Consider the following 20,339-nt stretch of genomic DNA (forward strand, 5'->3'; position numbering starts at 1 on the left):
GTGTGCTCATGTCATGTTCAAAGCGTAACCATTATCCTTCCAGATGACATTCAAGAACCTTAAAATATGAGTTAAACCCTGTTAAACTCGTGGTAAATCATGGTTACATGTAGGTATGTTCATTTTTTCCCTGACCAATATCGTTATGTTAAAATAGAAATAAATTAAATTAAATCAGAATAGATAAAATAGCAAAATTAGTTTTCCAGGGGTTTAGTATTGATTGCGCAAATAGCAGCATAAACAACAGAACATGAGGATTCACACATAGTCACATCACACACCTGCAGCGCTTCTGTGAACAGAGAAAAACAGAAGAAAAATTAGGTTACACTTTATTTTAAGGTGTCATTGTTACAGTGTAATTATATATTTAAGTACCGAGTAATATTAAGCAACTACATGTACTTACTATAGGGTTAGGGTAGGATTTGGTTGAAGGTTAGTTGCATGTAATTGAATTATATGTTTCTTTCCCTTTCAAAATGCATTTTTTGTGTGTAGCATATTTAACCATGCAGCAAACGTTTTAAAATATCTTTAATTTACTTAAAATCTTCAAAAATTTACCAAAAGTGACAGTAAAGACATATATATAGACATAATGTTACAAATGATTTCCATTTCAAATAAAGTTTGCTTTTGAACATTCTATTCATTGAATTATCCTGAAAAAAATTATTTTGTTTCCTCAAAAATATTAAGCAGAAATTAATCACATTTTAAATTACATTGAAATGAAAAACATTTATTTTAAATTGTAATAATATTTCACAATATTACTGTTTTTATTTTTGATCAAGTAAATGCAGCTTGGTGAGTATAAGACACTTTGGAATCTTACAGACGCCAAACCTTTAAACAGTAGTGAATATTAATCATGCAGTGAATAATAATTCAATTGAGAAAAAGTTATATAAAATAATTGAGAAAATGTATTTATATAATATTTATATAATATAATATCATTTTTATTATATAGATAACACCATGAATGATCTGCATCTGACCTTATCAGTCACCTTGAAAAATAACCAAAACAACCACCACTAACGGTTGAGGGCTGCTTGAAATAACAAAATAAAATAAGAGTCAAAAGGCAATATTAATCTAGACATGGAGCTGGTGTGCCATTCTCAGCCTGACCTTTCTGTCCAACAAACATCGATCTCATTTGGTATAAGATTTGAGGCGAGAAGCCCTCTAAAATTCTGGCCACTGTGGGTCAAGTCAAACAATGCCGAGAGCCAGCGTAGGCGTGAGGGAGTGATGCAGGCAGGACTGAGGAGACAGCGGCAGATGGGCACATAAATACCGTTAGTCTGGGTTAGTGCGATCACGCGGCAGCATGTGAGGAGGGCAATTAGTGCTCAAGCTCCGCTAAGATGTTTATTACAGATCTGATTGCAACTGATTGCAGCTCAATTTACAAGATGCAAATAACACAATAGGAAAAATAGGGAATAATGGAAATAAGGCAGTGGGTCACAATCAATGGGTCACAGGCCTGTTCTGATTGGACAATGAAAACATAACCAATGAGGAATGCAAACAATAAACTGAAAATAACCATATAATCATGCATGGTTAGTCCAGCAAAGTACCCATCCTAATCAACTTCCCAAGGAGGTGAAAAATCATCCAAGAAACCTATGTTGTTGTTGTTGTCAAAGGTCATACCGAATCAAAGTCTAAGCTACCCAAATTTAGTCAATTAATGGCTGCCGAAAGCACAAAACTACTTAAATTCAATCATAAAAACCACCAAAATCAGAAACCACAATCGTCCCATTAGTCTATCCAGTTCCTGGTAATATTAATAAATGTCAATGCTTGATTGTTTACTTTTGTATAACAACAACTTGTCAGTCCCTATGTAAAATCTTGGTCATGAAACAAAAACTAGCTGAGAGCCACTTAAGTAAGAAACAAAGTTATATTACAACTGAATTAGGGAAGAACTTTCTACCACTATCAAAAATCTGGATCAACACTGAGCTTGCAAGCCCATTCATGCAGATTCTTTCAGCAAGAAATGCAGACAGGCTATTTCACCTGTTGATATTGCCCGTTTTTATTTTCCTAAATTAGTAGGCTCCTGATATGGCTCGTTGGCTCCTGGTATATAGATCTCTTTCAATTTCCCAAGCCCCATCCCAGTTTATAGGCAATCTGCTCTTGGTGCACTGCCTTAAAGGTTAAGAGAGTGTGATAACTATAAATATGCAATCTGGACCAGTATGAGCTCAGGCCAGCACACAACATGCTCAAGTCCAGCACAACCAAAAAACATTTAGATTCTTGTCCATTTAACTTTGGCTAAATTGCCTTTTAAATGCCCAATTCTACAGGGGATAAATGTTCTGTAAATACTACAAGTATTTATTTATACACATATATACACAAACTACCATTCAAAAGTTTGGGGTCAACATTAGTTTTTATTTTTAAATTAATAGTTTTAAGCAAGGGTGCATTACATTGATTAACAGTAAAGACATGTATAATATTACAGAAGATTTAAATTTCATATAAATGCTGTTCTTTTGAACTTTCTCTTCATCAAAGTTACCTTAAAAAAAATGTATCTCAGTTTCCACTAAAACATTAATCAGCACAACTGTTTTCAACATTGATAATAATAAGAGCTGTTTCTTGAGCACCAAATCAGCATTTCAGAATAATTTCTGAAAGATCATGTGATACTGAAGAGTTCTGAAGTAGTTCTGTTTTTACCATTTTTACCATATTTGATCAATAAAATGTAGCCTTGGTGTGCATAAGAGACTTCTTTTAAAAACATTACTAAAATCTTACGGAATCAAAACTTTTGAATGGTAGTGTGTATTTATGTATGTATGTATAGATATTGTGACAGAACGGCTGCCTCCCCCTTATTATCATTGCCACCCCGTCACTTAAATTGCCAGGTTCCCGACTGGAGTGGGTGTGAGAGAGAGTATATATATATATATATATATATATATATATATGGGTGCGCTGAAACTACCAGGACTGGCAGCGCAGGATGAGGCACACCTGAATCGAACAGAGCCTCGTCACCACCGGAGTTAAATGCAGAGCGCTCCTCTCCCCGAGACGCAATAGACTTCTTCCCGACAGTCCAAGCAGCATTATGTCACGAAAGTGTGGACTAGTAGGAGGACCGCGAGTGTTTAGGGTGCCATTTGGGACAGGCCCCCGCCCCTCATTTTTGTGAAACATCCCATGAGGTCTTTCTGCATGCAAAACTGTCAAAACTTGTAATAGACAAACAAGCAATAATAAGGGAGAGGGAGCTACATATATTTCGGCGAGTCTGTTTTTTACCCACAGTATTGATTGCTTTTAGTGAATCACTGCAATAATCGGCCAATTTAAATCATCCGGAATGATCTACAGTTATATTTCACATAAAAGGAACACATCTGGTTTAGAGTCAACGAAAATGTACTTTAACCTTATTGATTGGGATATGGGGTTACATAAGAAAAAAAAAAAGGTCTGGAAACGCTGGTTTAGAAGAACATAAACAGTCTATAAAAAGGTCCATCCAGACAAGTCTCACTATTTTGAAATGAAATACTCACTAATGTGAAACATATTGCTCGGGGCCTAAATCAAGCATCCATGAAAAACTGATAGCCGCAATATTGCTCTCAAATTTATTATATTTGTGAAAGGATTTGAAATGCCACTTGAGCAGCCAAGAGAGAAAAACAGAGGAAGAAAAGGCAAGGGAAACTGTGAAAGGGAGTTTCAGGGAACTGACATCTTGTCTCCTCAGCCAGCTATGAAGTCATTGAGTCTACCCATCGTTCAGTGAGGTTCTGGCCCCAGTGAGCTCCAGCCGTCCGCTCCGTATGAATTAGTCATGAGTGCGGATCCATAGCCACCATAATGAGGATGAGTGAGAGATCAGTTCTGCTTTGTAACGAGCATCGTTCTAAAGGTTAAACATACACTCTCACACCTTCTCCCTTCCCCGGGTGTTAACCTAATAATAAACTATTTAGACATGAGGAAGCACCACAGCAAAAAGCGACCTGCCATAACCCATGAGACACCCCTGAAAACCTCTGTGTATGATTGATGATATGGAAATACAATTGGTATTTAATGTCTAACAGGCTGAATTCAACGGCTGGATACTTTTCTGTACTGAAAAAGATGTCTCGTAAGATACGACCAAGAAAAACAAGCAATGATCCATTCATCATGAGTGCCCTCCCTGCCAGATTTCAATCAAATAGAGTGGCACAATAGCTGGCGGGCAATTTTTAATGTCGACGTGGAAAGTACTTTGCAATTAATAACAGCCCGGCGATGATCTGACTGCAATGAGAATCATTATCTTACTAACCGTCATCGTGATTCTCATTATAATCATAATCACCGGCTTCACCATCCTGATCATCATTACACTATAATCAGCGTAATATCCTTCAAAATACATATGCAGGATTCAGCTTTGCGCACTGCGCCCTGCTCATGCATGCAGCATCTATCATTTTCCTTTTTAAGTCGAGCCAGTTTCAGTTTAAATTAGACTCTTTTAATGGGCAAGCGACTGGAGGCTGTGATATTGATATTAGAGTCTTCAGTACATCCTCACTGGGGAGAGGCCATGACATAAATTATGGAGATGTCCACTTTTCTGCGGATTTATACTAATTCAATAGTCACTTATGTGTGCATATTCAATGATATCACTGGAGAAGTCATTTAAGATGGACTTACATAATATCAACGCTCAGTTACTGAGGAACATTCACGTTAGAAGCCACGAGTACAGACACATCATTTGGTTGTGTTCTCACCCTAATCATTAGCTATAGGAAATATTCAAAATGGAAATAAAAGGGGGAGAGAAAAAAAAGAAGAGAGTTATCAAATCTCATTAGTTCATAAAAACAAGAACTTTGCAGAGTTGGGAGGCAGTGGGCTCAGCTGGTTTTGCTGATCAAAGGGAATAACTCATTTTAAAAAACTAAATTCTGACTGAGGATTTCAGTGCTTGTATATGTGCACTTCAATAAGCTAAGAGCAAACACAGAGCACTGGAACACCAGGGAAAGCCTTGCAAAGGAAGCTATTCTAGCCCCTTTATTTAGGGCGAAAACATTGTTACTTTGTTGAGGGCATCAGTGTCGAGCCAGTCTACCCTTAAAAAACGGTGCCAGGATGACCTCAACAAAATGCAACACTGCTTAAGTGGAATGAACATGCAATTAACAGCTTTGTTATTAGGGGTGGGACAAAATAGTGATAGGGCGATATATCTTTGTCCTTCTCCGTGCAATACGAGAATCGATACGTTGGCGCCAAATATCCATATTTTAATGAATAAAATATGGCGCTCTAAATAGACTTCCCTGCTGGTGAGTGTGAGAAAAATAATAGAAGCCCAAACCACGTTTAAGTCCAAAGTCTGGACCCACTTCGGCTTTTATACCATTGATGGGACAAACGTTCTTCACCAGGCGCTTAGATACACACAGGAGCATTTGCAAGCAAGTGTCTATCGGCGGATCTGTCTATCAGTGGATATATTAGGGATCCGCTGAGAGATACACTGAGATGTTCCCAATTTATAGACTGAAAAACATTTTTTTGTGCTGTTTCTAACAGTTTGGACTTGAATAAAGAGAAAAAACCCTCACTTAACCTTTTCACAGGCATTTTGTTTTCATAGTTAGACAGATATCGTGATGTATCATTATTGTTTGTCTAGCAATATACTGATTAGCGCAGAATTGCTGTATCGTGATATTATCGGTGTTGTGAGCCGTGTATCGTATCGTGAGGTACCCTGTGATTCCCACCCCTATTTGTTATACATGTATTGATCAAATTACATATTATCCTTGTGTGTGTGGTCCAGGTATTCCCTATGTTGTGGGGACCAAAAGTCCCCATAGGATAGTAAAACCAAAAAAATTTGACATTGTGGGGACAAGATTTTAGATAATTTAATAAATTATACTAATTGATGGTTTTGTTTTTGTTTTTCATTTTTTGAAAATGCAAACATGCATAATGTTTTCTGTAAGGGTTAGGGGATAGAATGAGTCCTTATTAAACACAAAAATGGGTAAGGAGGTAGGAGGTAAACCTTTTTATGAGCACTGCTGCCCCACAACCTCATATATCACGTATGCCAAAATACACCACTTTTCAGAGTAAATAGTTTCACAATTACTCCACTAATGTATAAATTTCATGATCAATTAATTTACAAATGCATTCATTTCATAATGTTGCATATAAAAACACATGGGAAATATATAATATTTAGACATTTGGTAGACATTTTGGCTGACAGTGATCTGCCAGTCTGGAAAACCCGCCGTAGCGACAACCGAGCAATGCGAGGTTGCAGACCTCGTCTCCACCTCTTATGTCTTTGAAGACAGGAGGTATGAGGGAAGGGTAAGGAGAAAAGAACAGGGTGATAAAAAGAGAGAAAGGTGTATTCTGCGATTGCTGCCTGCCACCATATAAAATCTCTTTATAAGACCCCATCACCACAGCAACTCTTTACAAAGGCAGAGCAGCACCATTAACACTTCAGATCAATGGGCACAACCATAATACAATATCGGCCATTTCTGCGAGACATCACCAAGAACATTTGCACTGAAATAAAGGAAAACACCAGAACGACACAGCCCCAGTAAATCCACATTATAACAGTCATTACATCTGCTTTTTTTAATAACCCTTTCTGGCAAAATTGCATAAGCATGAATGAGTTGTTTTAGGCAGCTGTTATATTTTTTCATTAAGTGACATGAAACAAAGAAGGTAGAAATCTTCACAACAAAACAAAGCCCTGGTAATATTACTGAAGATCAATTACATTCTGTCTATGGAATTCAATGGCACTCTGATTTATTTTATAGGGGCAAAGCAAAAACGAGTGGCAGAAACACAAAAAGTGGGAAATGGAGTAGCTGCAATTTTGGACAGTGGTGGTAATGTGCCATAATCTGCTGCCAGGCTGATGCAGGACTCCAGACTAAAAACAAATTTGACTTTGGAGCCACTGACTCATAAAATGAAACATTCAGGAGCCAGATGATTTTTTGATATATTCTTTTTGTTACCAAATTATACAGTCACTCAATATAGATCAGAATGCACTGTCATCAAAGCTGATGTATAATTCAGGATCTATTGCAATTTATTCACATGGAGATGCATCGCACTGTATTTTTCTACTTTTAGAAGGAAATTTAGCACATTGAACGGCTGCAAAAGCAAATCTATAAATATATGGTTCTGTTCTTAGAGATCATAGATTGTTCATTTGTTGCCTTTTAACCAACAAATACTGCTGTGGACTGCAACAAAGACATTTGATTAATTTATGCCAACAGCAGGGCTAAACAAATAATGATAGCATGAATATACTATCTATTGTCCAGCTATTATAAACAGTAAATAATATTTAAATATTTGTAATTATGTAGTTGTATTAGTAGTTTGGGGTAAATACTTTTTTGAACGAAATTGATAGTTTTATTCAGCAAGGATGCATTGAATAGATAAAGAGTGACAGTGAAGACATTTATAATGTTACAAAAGATTTCCATTTCAGATAAATGTCTTTCTTTTGAACTTTCTATTCAAAGAAACGTGAAAAAATATCATGTTTCCAGAAAATTGCTTGTTCACTCTAGGTAGTCTCTCTCCTACCTAATTTTTTTTCCTGCCCTCTTTTTTTCTTTGTGCCAAAACCTTGGGTAATGAACATACCCTTGACAACAGTGCTAAGGGTTGTCTTGACCCCTTTAACTGCACATTTTCAATGGTCCTTTAAATACACAACTCAAATGGTCCAACCTTCTTTCCTCCAACGCTGGTCCTGACTCCCCCCATTCGAAGAACATGGACGCGCAATCATGCACGAGGGGGATGGGGGGAGGGGGGTATGGTACGACCGTTTGATTGATGAACTTACTGTCCAATGATTCTAGGTGGTCTTGGAAATGATTGGCTGGAGTTTTTCGAGTCCTGTCCATTCCACAGATGATTAAATTTCTTAATTTTCATTTCAGTGCTTCTAACTCAGTGGCTTTAAGTGGGTTAGGAATAGGATTTCAAGTGATTTTGAAAAATGGACAAAAAAGAGAATCACATACCCCACCTTTAAGTTAATGCCTATAGTTTCCCCTGTGCTATTCCAATCATAAAACCCTAACTGGAAGTTTTCTGAACACTGCTAAGAAAAACCAGACGGGCTCTTGAAAGTGTAGTCTAGTGTAGACACTGGTGGGCGTCTCTCTGCATGAAGGATTAAATTAATGCAGGTATTTCCCAACACATAAACATGCCGATGACATCCAACACATAAACATGCCGATGACATTAGTGCTCATGTGAGAGACACAAGCGCCTGGAGTCATCAATCATCAGAAAATGAGAAGCCCTGCTACACTGGGTTAAATCTAAAATAGTGGAAAGCATTATCCATCAGTCATGCCTTGAAAAAACAATGGATCCATTTCCATGGGGATCCATTTCAAGGCCAGACTCGAGGGAACACTCAGAGAAAATCGAAAAACCCTGTCAAAACCAATTGACTCGGCAAAATCAACTAATATGTGGGGGCACTATTGCTACTTAGGAGGGTCTCCTGGTAATCTATACTGTTATAGAAAGTGCAAGGGTCACTATTGTATGAAAATAGCTACATTACAAAGTGTCGTATCATCATATCACCTGTATACTCTATATGTCAATATGCCTGTTGTGCAGGATACAATGTGCTTCGGTTTGGGGTCATTTCAACATGCTTTTGTCTGTTCTCTTTTCCAGCGGTCTTTCCGATGGTGACTCACATTAGCACATGTACAATTATTTTATTTTTTTTACTTATTGTAGTTCATTCTAAACTAAATCTGGGAGAAATATTTGTTTTAACATAGTCCTACATGCAATAAAAATGCGACCGAACTACAAAACAATAAAAGTATCGAACTCTTCTGTTTCAGATGTACTCTTCAATTTAAGTACTTATGTATACAATGTATTTCCTCAATATAACTAGGAATGCACCGATACCACTTTTTCCAGAACAAGTCTGGATACCGATACTTTTATTTTAGTACTTGCCGATACCGAGTACCAATACCTGTATTTTCATTGCATTTTTAATAAATAAACAAAAAATATTGGGCAGAGAAACCAAAAGAATATGAATCAAATTAGTTGGATTGGCAAATAGATTATTCCTTCAGTTATTTTCATGCCTAATTACACCTGTTAAAATGTATTGTGGGAGCTACTGTTACTTTCACTGTTCGTATTATTACTCATAATTTATCTTTAATTTAATAACAGTTAATATTTAGAGCTGCTCCAGCAGGGCTCAACCAATCGCTTTGTCTTTTGTTGTCAGATTAACATTGAGGACAAAGACAGCAGTAGGTTTATTAGGCTGCTGTCACTTTAAGAGCTGCACGTATCCAACATACTGTTACATGTGTTTCCTTTTCAACCGTTTAAGTTCACCTAAGACATAATCAACTGTTTCACAAGGATACTTGCCTATATGGGCATTTTGACATAATTTTGTGTGAATTTGTCCGTTCAAAAGCAAGAATAAATGAAAGAGAACTCAATTTAAAAGGCTATTCGCACGCTCTCCGAGAGGCAGCATTATCATAAATCATCAGTTCATGTTTTTACTTGCACATACGATTTAGTTTAAATTCAAATGACACATGTGCTGAGTGAACGATCAACAATCAAGAGCATGCAACAAAAGTGCGCTCTCTCTTTCTCTTTATCATCAGTTGACATTAGTAATATGCTCCTCATTTTACTTATGGCTATTGCCATATCCGAGCGAACTACAAACTTTCCAGCGATAATAATAATTATTGAAAAAAGGATGTGCGCTCGACAAGCTCGCGCGTCTGTGCCACTGAGTGCTCAATACACAGAGCTTGCGCACAGCAGCTATATAGGGGTAAATATTTAATTTGTTCTATTCTATTAATTTATATTCTATTAATTAATTTACGATACATTTACTTCATAGACATCCTTCTCTAATATCTCCATTCTGCTCTCTGTTTGCTCTGTTGTCCGTGTTTCTTTGTCGCAAGCACTGTACTGTACACGCTGCATAGTATCGGTTGTTGGTATCGGTATCATAACTAAATGCAGATCATACTCATATTTCTGAAACTCATTTTTACACAAATAAAAACTGTCAGTGTCAACTTAAAATGTCAAAGCCAGTGGATCTCAACCCTTTTGACTCAAAGGCCCCATGTTGTCCAACACAATATTTGAAGGCCTCCCCACAACTAGGCTATGATATTTTGGATTTTTCTGCTCTTGTAATAACTTTTCTTTTTTTTTTTTTTTACAGAAAACTGGGAGTATAGAGATAGCAAATGAATTAACCATGATTCACCACTGTTCAAAGGACATCAACTTTCAGTCTTTTTTCACTTGGCTTAAGTCAGCAAACTTGTCATACAGTCCAAATGACAGAGCATTTCAATTACATACTGTGAGGGAAAAGGGTGGTTAGGAGAAGATTACAAATTTTCCAGTAGTACATGGTGGATTAAATTCTGATTAAAAGAACTACCTGATATACATGATAGGCGTTGGCAGCCCGACCTTGAAGGAACACAGAGGGGATCCACACGTTGACAAGGGCACGTTGAGTTCTTAGAGAGACAGGGAAGGAAAGAACACATGGGGAAAGTCTAATTAGAGAACATCTCAAAAGAAGAGACGTTTAGTGTAGCTATAATCACTTTATCTGCCCAGGGGTCTTTTAAGTCTTTTAACAAACAGACAGGGGAAAAAATTATAAACTTAAACCATAAACTCTCTGATGTCGGTGGATGAAACCAATGCGATCGAAAACTTAAAATACTAATTTTGGGTCATACAAAAGTTGTGTACACTCAAAAACAACAAAAAATTGTGTTTTGTAAAATTATGAAAACAGGAATCTCCAAACGAATCAAAACTCAGCATATACTTGCCTCACACACAGACAGGAGAAATATGCCTATAGAAAGCTTGAAATTGAATGGAAAACAAATATTCTCTAATATTCCAAATGAAACCAACAAGAGGTACAGTCTCTCCCATCTGAGCTCATTATCTGTAATGTGGTCACAAGCACATGCAGCTCAGGCTATTCATTCGGTTACCATCCATCTGAGACGCAAACACCCTCCATATTGCATCCATAAAACAAAGCATCAAGCTTCATCATATGCATCTACTTTTTCCACCTTGAGGAATATGTCAATATTTACCTCAGACGAAGGCTTAATTCAGCAGAGAATATAATTTCTGATGAGCAAGTAATTTATTCAAGATAACTTTTCATTACTATCATTACAATCAATGTCGTACAAAAAGAGGATGTGATTTTTAAGTTCTGCAATGTAATAGAAATACAATATAGAAATAGCCTTTTACATGACCCAGAAGTTTAACATTGCATGCATTTTCTTCAACCGTTTTTAATGACTGACATCTTCTCATGTACAAAGGTTATAGCTGTGTGGAAGAGGTGCATGAAAGCTCCGAATGTAAAAACAGAAGCAGCATTCAACCTCCCTATTTTTAGCACAGTCTTTTCCGTCAGATCGGAGGCATCTCTTTATGGAATTCCATACCATCGATTAGATTCTCTAAAGAGGCTCGCTGTACACCACCTCCAACACACATACACACAAATATAAAAAGAACAGCGAGTAGGAGGCCACTTACGTCTCGAAGTCAGATAGGCTGGGATCGTCAGAGGTCTGGCTCAGGTCCCCTGGCACCTGTCCAAAAAGCAGAGCGCATGAGGTCATGGTGAGCGTTTCCTTTTGCGTCCAGCTGAGTTTGCTGATTAACACTGTACTGTTGCATAAACTTCCAAACCAGCTAAATTCTGTAATTTACGGTCTTATCTGATAAAAGCATGACAGTCCAGCAATATTCACTGAAAATAATTGATTTGGTCCAAAGTAAAAATTTTAATGAAGAAATGTTTCTCTTTTGATTCTGAAAATCTGTTTTAGGAGGGGAGGAAAAAGCTAAATTTACATTAAGCTCTAAATGACTACACATTTACCCCTCATTCCTGAAAACACATGAGCCTAACCAAGAACAGGCTCTAATCCTATTTAGTGTGCATCTTATCTTGTGGTGAAAGTGTGGTAATTTCAGCATTTACAGAGGTCACGACTCACAGGCTGCTGCATCTTGGCAGGCAGTGGCACCAGAGAGGAACAGACACATGAGCCATGGAGGCTAGATAAACCCATCCACCGTATACAGTTCAGCACAGTTACAGAAGGCCATGGTTCAAAGCCACTGCCGTCAGATGTATCAAAAAGTAATCAGTGGCCAACAGATAAGAAGTGAACAGGAAAGAGAGAGGATGGATGGAAGCCACGAGGTGAAACGCACTGTGGCTGAGAATGCCACTAGAGACAGACAGGTCAAATTAAATGGATACTTCATCCAAAAACAGAAAATAGCTTTGTGCGAGGAACAGACAAAAAATTTAAACGTTTAAATTAAAATTAAAACCACTGTGCGTTAGGGTTGGGTACCGAAACCATTGGCACCGGTACCTATATGACCGGTATGTACCGGACCGAATCAGAACGCAGATTTCGGTGCCACCCTTTGACACGTATGATCACATGATCAACTGCTAAAATTCAAATGTGTTTTCACGCTTTGGTTGGCGCTGAGCCAGAGACGGACACGCTCAGTGCTTTTCATATTTCAACTATTCAGTGTTTTCAAACACAATCTTTATTTTAGGTTTCAGACATTTAAATAGACATAAGTACTAGCAAAACAATATATTTATAGTTTGCAAAATAAAAAATGAAAGCAGCAATGACAATCCTTTCACTGCAAAAAATGCTTGTTTGTTGTTGTTTTCACTCCAAATATCAAAAAGATTCTTCAAGTAAAATGACATAAGAAATTATTTCTTGTTTTCTGAAGAAGAAAAAAATCTAAATTAAGTGAGTTTTTGCTTAAAACAAGCAAAATTATCTGCCAATGAGGTAAGAAAAATAATCTTGGTTTCCATTTGAATTAAGATAATTTTTCTCATTTTCCATTTGAATACAAGATCATTTTTCTTACTCCATTGGCAGATAATTTTGCTTGTTTTAAGCCAAAACTCAATTAATTTTCAGAAAACAAGATACAATTTCTTTACGAAATTACTACTGGGTACTGGGTAACACTTTATTTTACAGTATCCTTGTTACATGTTACATGTACTTACCATAGTAATAACAGTAAATTATGCATAATTACATGCAACTAACCCTCAATCAAATCCTAATCCTACCCTAACCCTATAGTAAGTACATGCAGTTGCTTAATATCACTCAGTACTTAAATATATAATTACACTGTAACAATGACACCTTAAAATAAAGTGTAACCCTTTGTTGTTATTAGTACTCAGGCATGAAAACTGGTCAGGGGTAAAAAAAGGTGAGAAGGATACGGCAGCAAAAAATCCAATCCAATCAACTTTATATATATCACATTTTAAAAAACAAGGTTACCAAAGAGTTGCACAAAGAATAAATAGAAAATATAATAACACATAAACATATTTAATTTGTTTATTTTAATGTGTGGAGGCAAGTATTTACACAAAACACACAGCATGAGATTATTTTTTCTTTTTCGCCTGAACCAGAATCTCAAGGGCCCATTTTCTCTATTTAGCAGCATGTCTCAGCCTTGCCCTCTTCTCCTCTTCAGCCGATCCTTTGCAGTGCATCACTCTCTCCTATCTCTCCATGCGAAATACGGGGGGTCCGGGGGGGCTCGAAGGGGGTCTCAAATTTTGTCAAAAAGATAAAAAATAAAATATTTTGTCGTCACCAGTGTTAATTTCGTTAACGAAAAAATATACGTTGATGACCTTTTTTCCCCTAACCAAGACAAGGCAATGAGAGACGACACTCACGTCATTAAACGATAACTGTGAATATATCAACACATGCAATATCGTTGACAAAAAAAGACGAGACTGAAATGTGTTTAAAAAAAATAAAAACTTGACCAAAACCACTTATTTTCGTCGAATAAAGGAGAAGACAACATATTACAGACTGTTTTTACGAGCGTTCATGCTTACGGTTGCCAGATATCAATCATTTAAACCCCAGTCAGAGTTTTTTTGTTTAAAGAGCACGTGTTCTACCCGCTCTTTTCAATAGTATCTGGCAACCATACGCGCGCGCGCGCGCTTTCTACACTTCTGAGGAGTGAGGAGTTTTCATGCCTGAGTACTGTAATTATTTTAAGTTATTAGATTCTGTTAAATTATTGTAGTTGGGTTAGGTAGGTGGCTTGTGTTTTATTGTGAATTTATGTAAATTTGTTGTGTTTTGTATCTACTTATATTTATATTAAAGTACACTTTAAACTTTTAATATATTGTTCAATTCAAATCATTTTTCAAATAATTTTTACCAGTCGCCAGTGTTTTGTCACCTATGCTTCTCTATCACCTCCTTTGGCTCCTAATGCTTACCCTACGACAGTACATAAATGTATAATTACACTGTAACAAGGACACCTTAACATAAAGTATAACCCATTTTCCTCTGCCAAAGCTCTTAAATCTCATTTACATTCAGACAAAAAAATAAATAAATCTGGCTTCTTCTCACAAAGCTATCATTATAATTTTTTTTTTACAAAATTACTTATATTTATATATATATATATATATATATATATATATATATACACATACATATACATATATATATATATATATATATATATATATATATATATATATATATATATATATATATATAAACAAAAAGTCGAAACATTCGTAGCTCTTTTTAAAAAAAGGTCTATAATATGCCCTTGTTTAGTTAGCTAGGCAAATGTGTTTGAGACAAAGGAAGGTAATGGTGTATTGGCACAGACAGACAGTTAATGATGGAAGAGGGGGCAGACATATGGAAGCAGACAGCGATCTGCCCAGAGTGCCTGGACTGCAGAGATAGAGAAGAAAGAACAACCACTCAATGAAGGTACGGTTTCCCACACCCACAGAGAGGCGTGTGTGTGTGTGTGCTTGTGTGTGCTTGCATGTGCTTACTGGACCGCGCAGGTCGATGAGTTCCTGTCTCATCTGTCCAATCAGGTTGTCTTTGGCCATGAGGGAGCGGTACAGCCTCTCGTTAAACTCTATCAGCTCTCCGTGCATCTCAGCCACCTAAAAACACACACATTGACAAACTCGCATCAAACTCCCACTGAAATAGGCTGCTAAAAAAGCAGTAGTGTTCGGCAGCTGTCTTGAAGCAGGTTGTATTATGTGACAGTTCTTAAAGGCACACTGAATATGAGTTATCTGGGTTTTGACTCAGGTGTGGAAGTGTTCAGCCGGTGAGCATTAACTGCTAGTTACAGCGAGTCTCACACCTGCCCGGCAACTCGTCAGCTGTCGCTTAGAGTAAGTGACACAGACGTGGAGGCAGGCTCCATTCTGCTATTCAGAACTTGCATTCATTTGTTTATGGAAATCATATGTCAGGGTATATTTGGGTTAGCGGCGTTTTGCCTGACAGAAGCATCATGTCACTTTTTGACATGTTTGTCCTGGTTGCCGGACCGCACCTGGCCAGACAAACAGGCATGGATGAGTCAAAAAACAGAGTAATGATAAATCCTGATCTTGAAAGTGAATGCGAATGCCATAAGACAGCAAATTCAATTATATTTTAGGAAAAAGGACGGACAACAAGAAAACAAAAAGAAATATAAAGTGAATTTTGTGTTTTAGGCTACTCTAAATATGCAACCAGAATGCTAAATTTGCCAAATCTTTAAATAAATGTGTACAGTGCATCTGAACCAGATGCAACATGTTAAATCTCATCCATGTAAATGGAGTGGTTTTGTCCTGAAATTTTGTCAGTCACTTGCTTTATTATGAATCTCATCGGTCCAATATCCTGCTCAACATTGGTTTTGATTTTTTTAGAGTGAAAAGATGAAGTTGCAATAATGCTGCCTTCAATTACAACAGGGAAGGTCCTACTTCTGAGTTTGATATTACATCACGTCATGATGTAATACAACAATTATAATACTATACACAGTGGGTATAGTGCATGTAGTAGTACTGTATATTGCACATAGCATAAGGAAAGCAGCATATGTGATTCAGTCTTTCAATGTACATGTATCGACAGTCCAACAGCCAGCATGTGTATATTTTAAAGTGAGTTAAGTATTCTAATGGCCTGTGAGAAGAAGCTATAACTAAGTCTTACATGACAACGATGTAACTTTGTGAAGAAATATTACGTGCCTACAGACTGAAATACGTATGCACGACGTCACTGTTCTCTTACGAGAGGTCTCTCGTACTGCGTAATATCTTACGCTAGGGGAAAATCTCTTTTCCGCAAGATATTGAAGCCAAAAAATTATCCTTAATTTTGTAATAATTTCTTTACGTTACAAGAAAGCTACCCCGCCCCGTTTGCGTGCGTCACTCACCGGCGAAAGGAGGAAAGAGAGTGTTTTAGTCCCACCGAGGCCGGACCAACCTCCATTTCTCACACATTTCTCAGTCCCCTCCTAAGTTCAGGCGACTGGAAATATCAATATTGCAGTAAACGAGCCTGTTGTAATACATGCACGCCTGCAAACGAATGCCGTCACAAGACATGATGACGCTCTCTAGCTATCCGCTACCATTCTCTATGGCGCTCTCGCTCTGCTGGCCGCCGTCTCCCTCCGCGTGAGCCCCAGCCGAAGATTGAGATAAAGCCCGAGGCCTCAAAGTCTTCCTAGCCCGCCTAGGAAAACTACGGTGTTCAAGTCCCGCTGCGGCCAGACTTCCACCAAAACTTCTCGCTCGTTCAGTTCCAGAAAATGCGACTGTTCCAGTGTATTTTGCAGAAAACAAGCCGGTACCACAGCCCGTTTGCCTGCATCATCATCAGTACTCCAGTTGGGTCTGCTTCGCATGCGCTCACTGCAGTTCTGGCTAAAAGCGCGAGTACCACGTCGAGCGTGGACCTCCGGTCTTTTTCGCCTCAAGGTCGATCAGAAATGCATCTCAGCTCTGAAACCTTGGAAAGCGACCGACTGGTACCGGTCAGGTGTAAACCTGGGGACTTCCTTGAGTGTGAAGGTGGTGTCTACGGACGCCTCCACCTCAGGATGGGGAGCGCTGCTCGAGGGCAGACCGTTCTTCGGCCAGTGGTCACAACGGGAAAGGCTCCTGCACATAAACTGCCTGGAAATGATGGCAGTCAACAACACGTTAAGGCGCTTTTGTCCACAAACGAAAGGACACCACGTCTTGGTCCGTTCGGACAACATGTCGGTGGTGGCCTACATAAATCGCCAAGGAGGTATCAGGTCTCGAAACCTTTACAGGCTGACGGAGCGCCTCTTGGTCTGGGCTCAGCACAACCTGCGCTCGCTGAGAGCAGCGCACGTGCCAGGCCACCTGAATGTAGGACCAGACAGACTGTCCAGGAACAATGTTCCGGCAGGGGAATGGTCCCTACACCCGCAGACAGTCCAACTGCGGTGGAAGACATTCGGCAGAGCGAAGGTAGACCTGTTTGCGTCTCAAGAAAACGCTCACTGTCCGGAGTTCTCTTCCAAGAGCAGGGATGCGCTGGCTCACGTCTGGCCCCACTGCCCGCTCTATGCCTTTCCCCCCGTCACGCTCTTGCCTCAGGTATTAGAGCGGATCAGGGAAAGCGGATGCTCAGTTCTACTGGTGGCTCCGTTATGGAAGAACCAGGCTTGGTTTCCAGCTCTGATGCAGCTGACGAGCACTGCCCCATGGCCAATACCAGTGAGGAGGGACCTCCTCTCTCAAGCCAAGGGCTCGATCTGGCATCCTCGCCCAGAGCTATGGTCCTTACATGTGTGGGCCATCAACGGGTACCCGCTAACCTCCCGGTGGGAGTGCTAAACACGATCATACAGGCTAGGGCCCCGTCTACCAGACGGCTCTATTCCTCGAAATGGTCTGTGTTCTCTAGCTGGTGCACAGCTCGTGGCATATCAACCCCAGACTGTGGGGTGACGGAGGTTCTCTCTTTCCTGCAAGAGCTACTGGATAAGGGCAGAACCCCATCCACGCTCAAGGTCTATGTGGCGGCCATAGCAGCGTTTACTAAACCGACGCTTGGCCAGTCACTTGGAAGGAACGATCTGGTCATCCGCTTCCTTAGAGGAGCTAAGAGGTTAAATCCTCCCAGACCTCCCTCAGTCCCCATGTGGGACCTTTCTATGGTTCTGGAAGCCATGAAAGGTGCCCCATTCGAGCCAATCCAATCGATAGATATCAAACACCTGTCGCTCAAGACGGTGTTCCTTCTGGCTCTCGCTTCGGTAAAGCGTATAGGGGACCTGCAAGCGCTCTCAGTGAGCGCGACCTGTATGGAATTTGTGCCTAATGACTCGAAAGTCATACTCAAACCAAGGCACGGGTACGTTCCTAAATCCCTCAACACACCGTTTAGGGCACAGGTGATTTCCCTGCCGGCCCTGCCGGTCTCTAATGAGGAAAAGGACGCAAGCTTCGGAGTAGCAGAGACAGACGGAGTAGCTCTTTGTCTCGTTCAGCGGACATTCTAAGGGACTAGCCGCGTCGAAACAGAGCCTACCCAGATGGATAGTCGATGCTATAGCGCTGGCTTACACTTCTAAGGGCCTACAGTGCCCATTAGGTGTCAGAGCGCACTCCACGAGAGGCATGGCCTCGTCGTGGGCTTGGTCTAGCGGGATTGCCTTGCAAGATATCTGTACGGTGACGGGCTGGGCCTCCCCGTCTACATTTATTAGGTTTTATAACCTAGAAGTTACCGCCTTGCAGGCTAAGCTGTTTTCGGTCTAATATAAGACCCTTATTATTCATCAGTTCAGGCTGAGTTTTCGCCCTGACTGTGTGGAACACCTGATATAATTGGATCCTAATAGGACGCTACTTATTACGGAAATGATGCTGTTCTAGCCCCTCTTTCCCGGACTCTCTGCGAGTCCCTGGTGATCATGCACTATATGAGCCCCGGGCACCTGCCCTTGGGACTTTGGTGTTGGATCTCAGCACGCACGGCGTTTTGCATTGTGTTCCTCTAGCGTAAGATATTACGCAGTACGAGAGACCTCTCGTAAGAGAACGTACTCGGTTACTAACGTAACCTCGGTTCTCTCTAGAAGACTGCGTATCTTGCCGTGCATGCATCACGCTCTGGTTCGCTTCGGCGATGAAAAACCAGATTCGATCAGCCTATCGAGCTATATTTATAAGCCTAAGCCACACCCGTTTCGGCGGGATGTGACGTAGTGGGCGCGAAGCGCCCTCATTGGACCTGACGTCATGAGGGGCCTCTCTCGATAGGCTGCTGCAGTTGCCAATGGGCAGCCAATGGGCGTGCGAGCTGTCTCGCCTATGTCTGCATGTTGCCGCAACGCATTTTGCATTATTACAAAATTAAGGATAATTTTTTGCTTCAATATCTCGCGGAAAAGAGATTTTCCCCTAGCGTAAGATATTACGCAGTACTCGTTCCCTCTTCTAGAGAGAACCGAGGTTACGTTAGTAACCGAGTACGTTTTCATCTATTCATGTTTTTGCAGTTTTTGCACAGACAATAATAAATAAATAAAAACTTGCACTTTGAATCCCATTTTCAAAAGTTTGCATTTTCAGGCGCCCAAAACGGTGTTGTGTAACCAGTCCCTTATTTTTATCATTTTTACTTCTATCTTATTTATGATGGTATCTAACAAAAACATTTATTCTGCATTAATCAAACTGTGAACACAAGTGATTAGCTTTCCATTTGTTGTCTACAAGTTCATCTGTCTATATTTCTATAGTATCAAGCAGCATTACTTCACACTAAAAATACAGTAGTCAACATTTGAAGTGGATCAAAGAAGTTAATTAAAGTTGTCCTAAGACAAGAACGGGTATTGTTCAAAATTCATGTATAACTTTGATGAAAGGTTTTGATCCACTTCAAAAGTTGACTACTGTATATCACATATAGACATGGTGGTTAGGCATTACAAAAACAGACAGGTATTAACTTCCAAAAAAGATTTATTTTAAAAAGCACTGAATGAGTGGGTGGCAGTCTCAAAGAATCTCACAAAGCAGTTTGAACTACGGAAATAGCTTCAAAACTTTTTGTAATTGATTGTCAGACATGGCCCTCTTTCTGGCTACTTCACTGCCTAATGCATTGCTTTATATAGCACCTAGCTGTTTCACAGTATTAAATCCATTTCTCAAAGTCTTTTTTTAGTAGCTTGTG

At 39.3% G+C, this 20,339-nt stretch overlaps 1 protein-coding gene across 3 annotated transcripts in view; it reads right to left on the bottom strand.

The window, feature by feature from the left end:
- Nucleotides 1-20,339, bottom strand: part of snx29 (sorting nexin 29) — a 124,948-nt gene that overhangs the window by 30,002 nt on the left and 74,607 nt on the right. For all 3 annotated transcript variants that reach the window (XM_079850491.1, XM_079850489.1, XM_079850490.1), the window contains exons 16-18: nt 15,140-15,256; nt 11,758-11,813; nt 10,613-10,694 (exon numbers count right to left, since the gene is read on the bottom strand). In XM_079850491.1, coding sequence (XP_079706617.1) covers nt 10,613-10,694; nt 11,758-11,813; nt 15,140-15,256 — 255 coding nt within the window. The remainder of the gene's footprint in view (nt 1-10,612; nt 10,695-11,757; nt 11,814-15,139; nt 15,257-20,339) is intronic.

The sequence above is a fragment of the Squalius cephalus genome (genome assembly GCF_949319135.1).
Source record: "Squalius cephalus genome assembly, chromosome: 19".
Classification (NCBI taxonomy): domain Eukaryota; kingdom Metazoa; phylum Chordata; class Actinopteri; order Cypriniformes; family Leuciscidae; genus Squalius; species Squalius cephalus.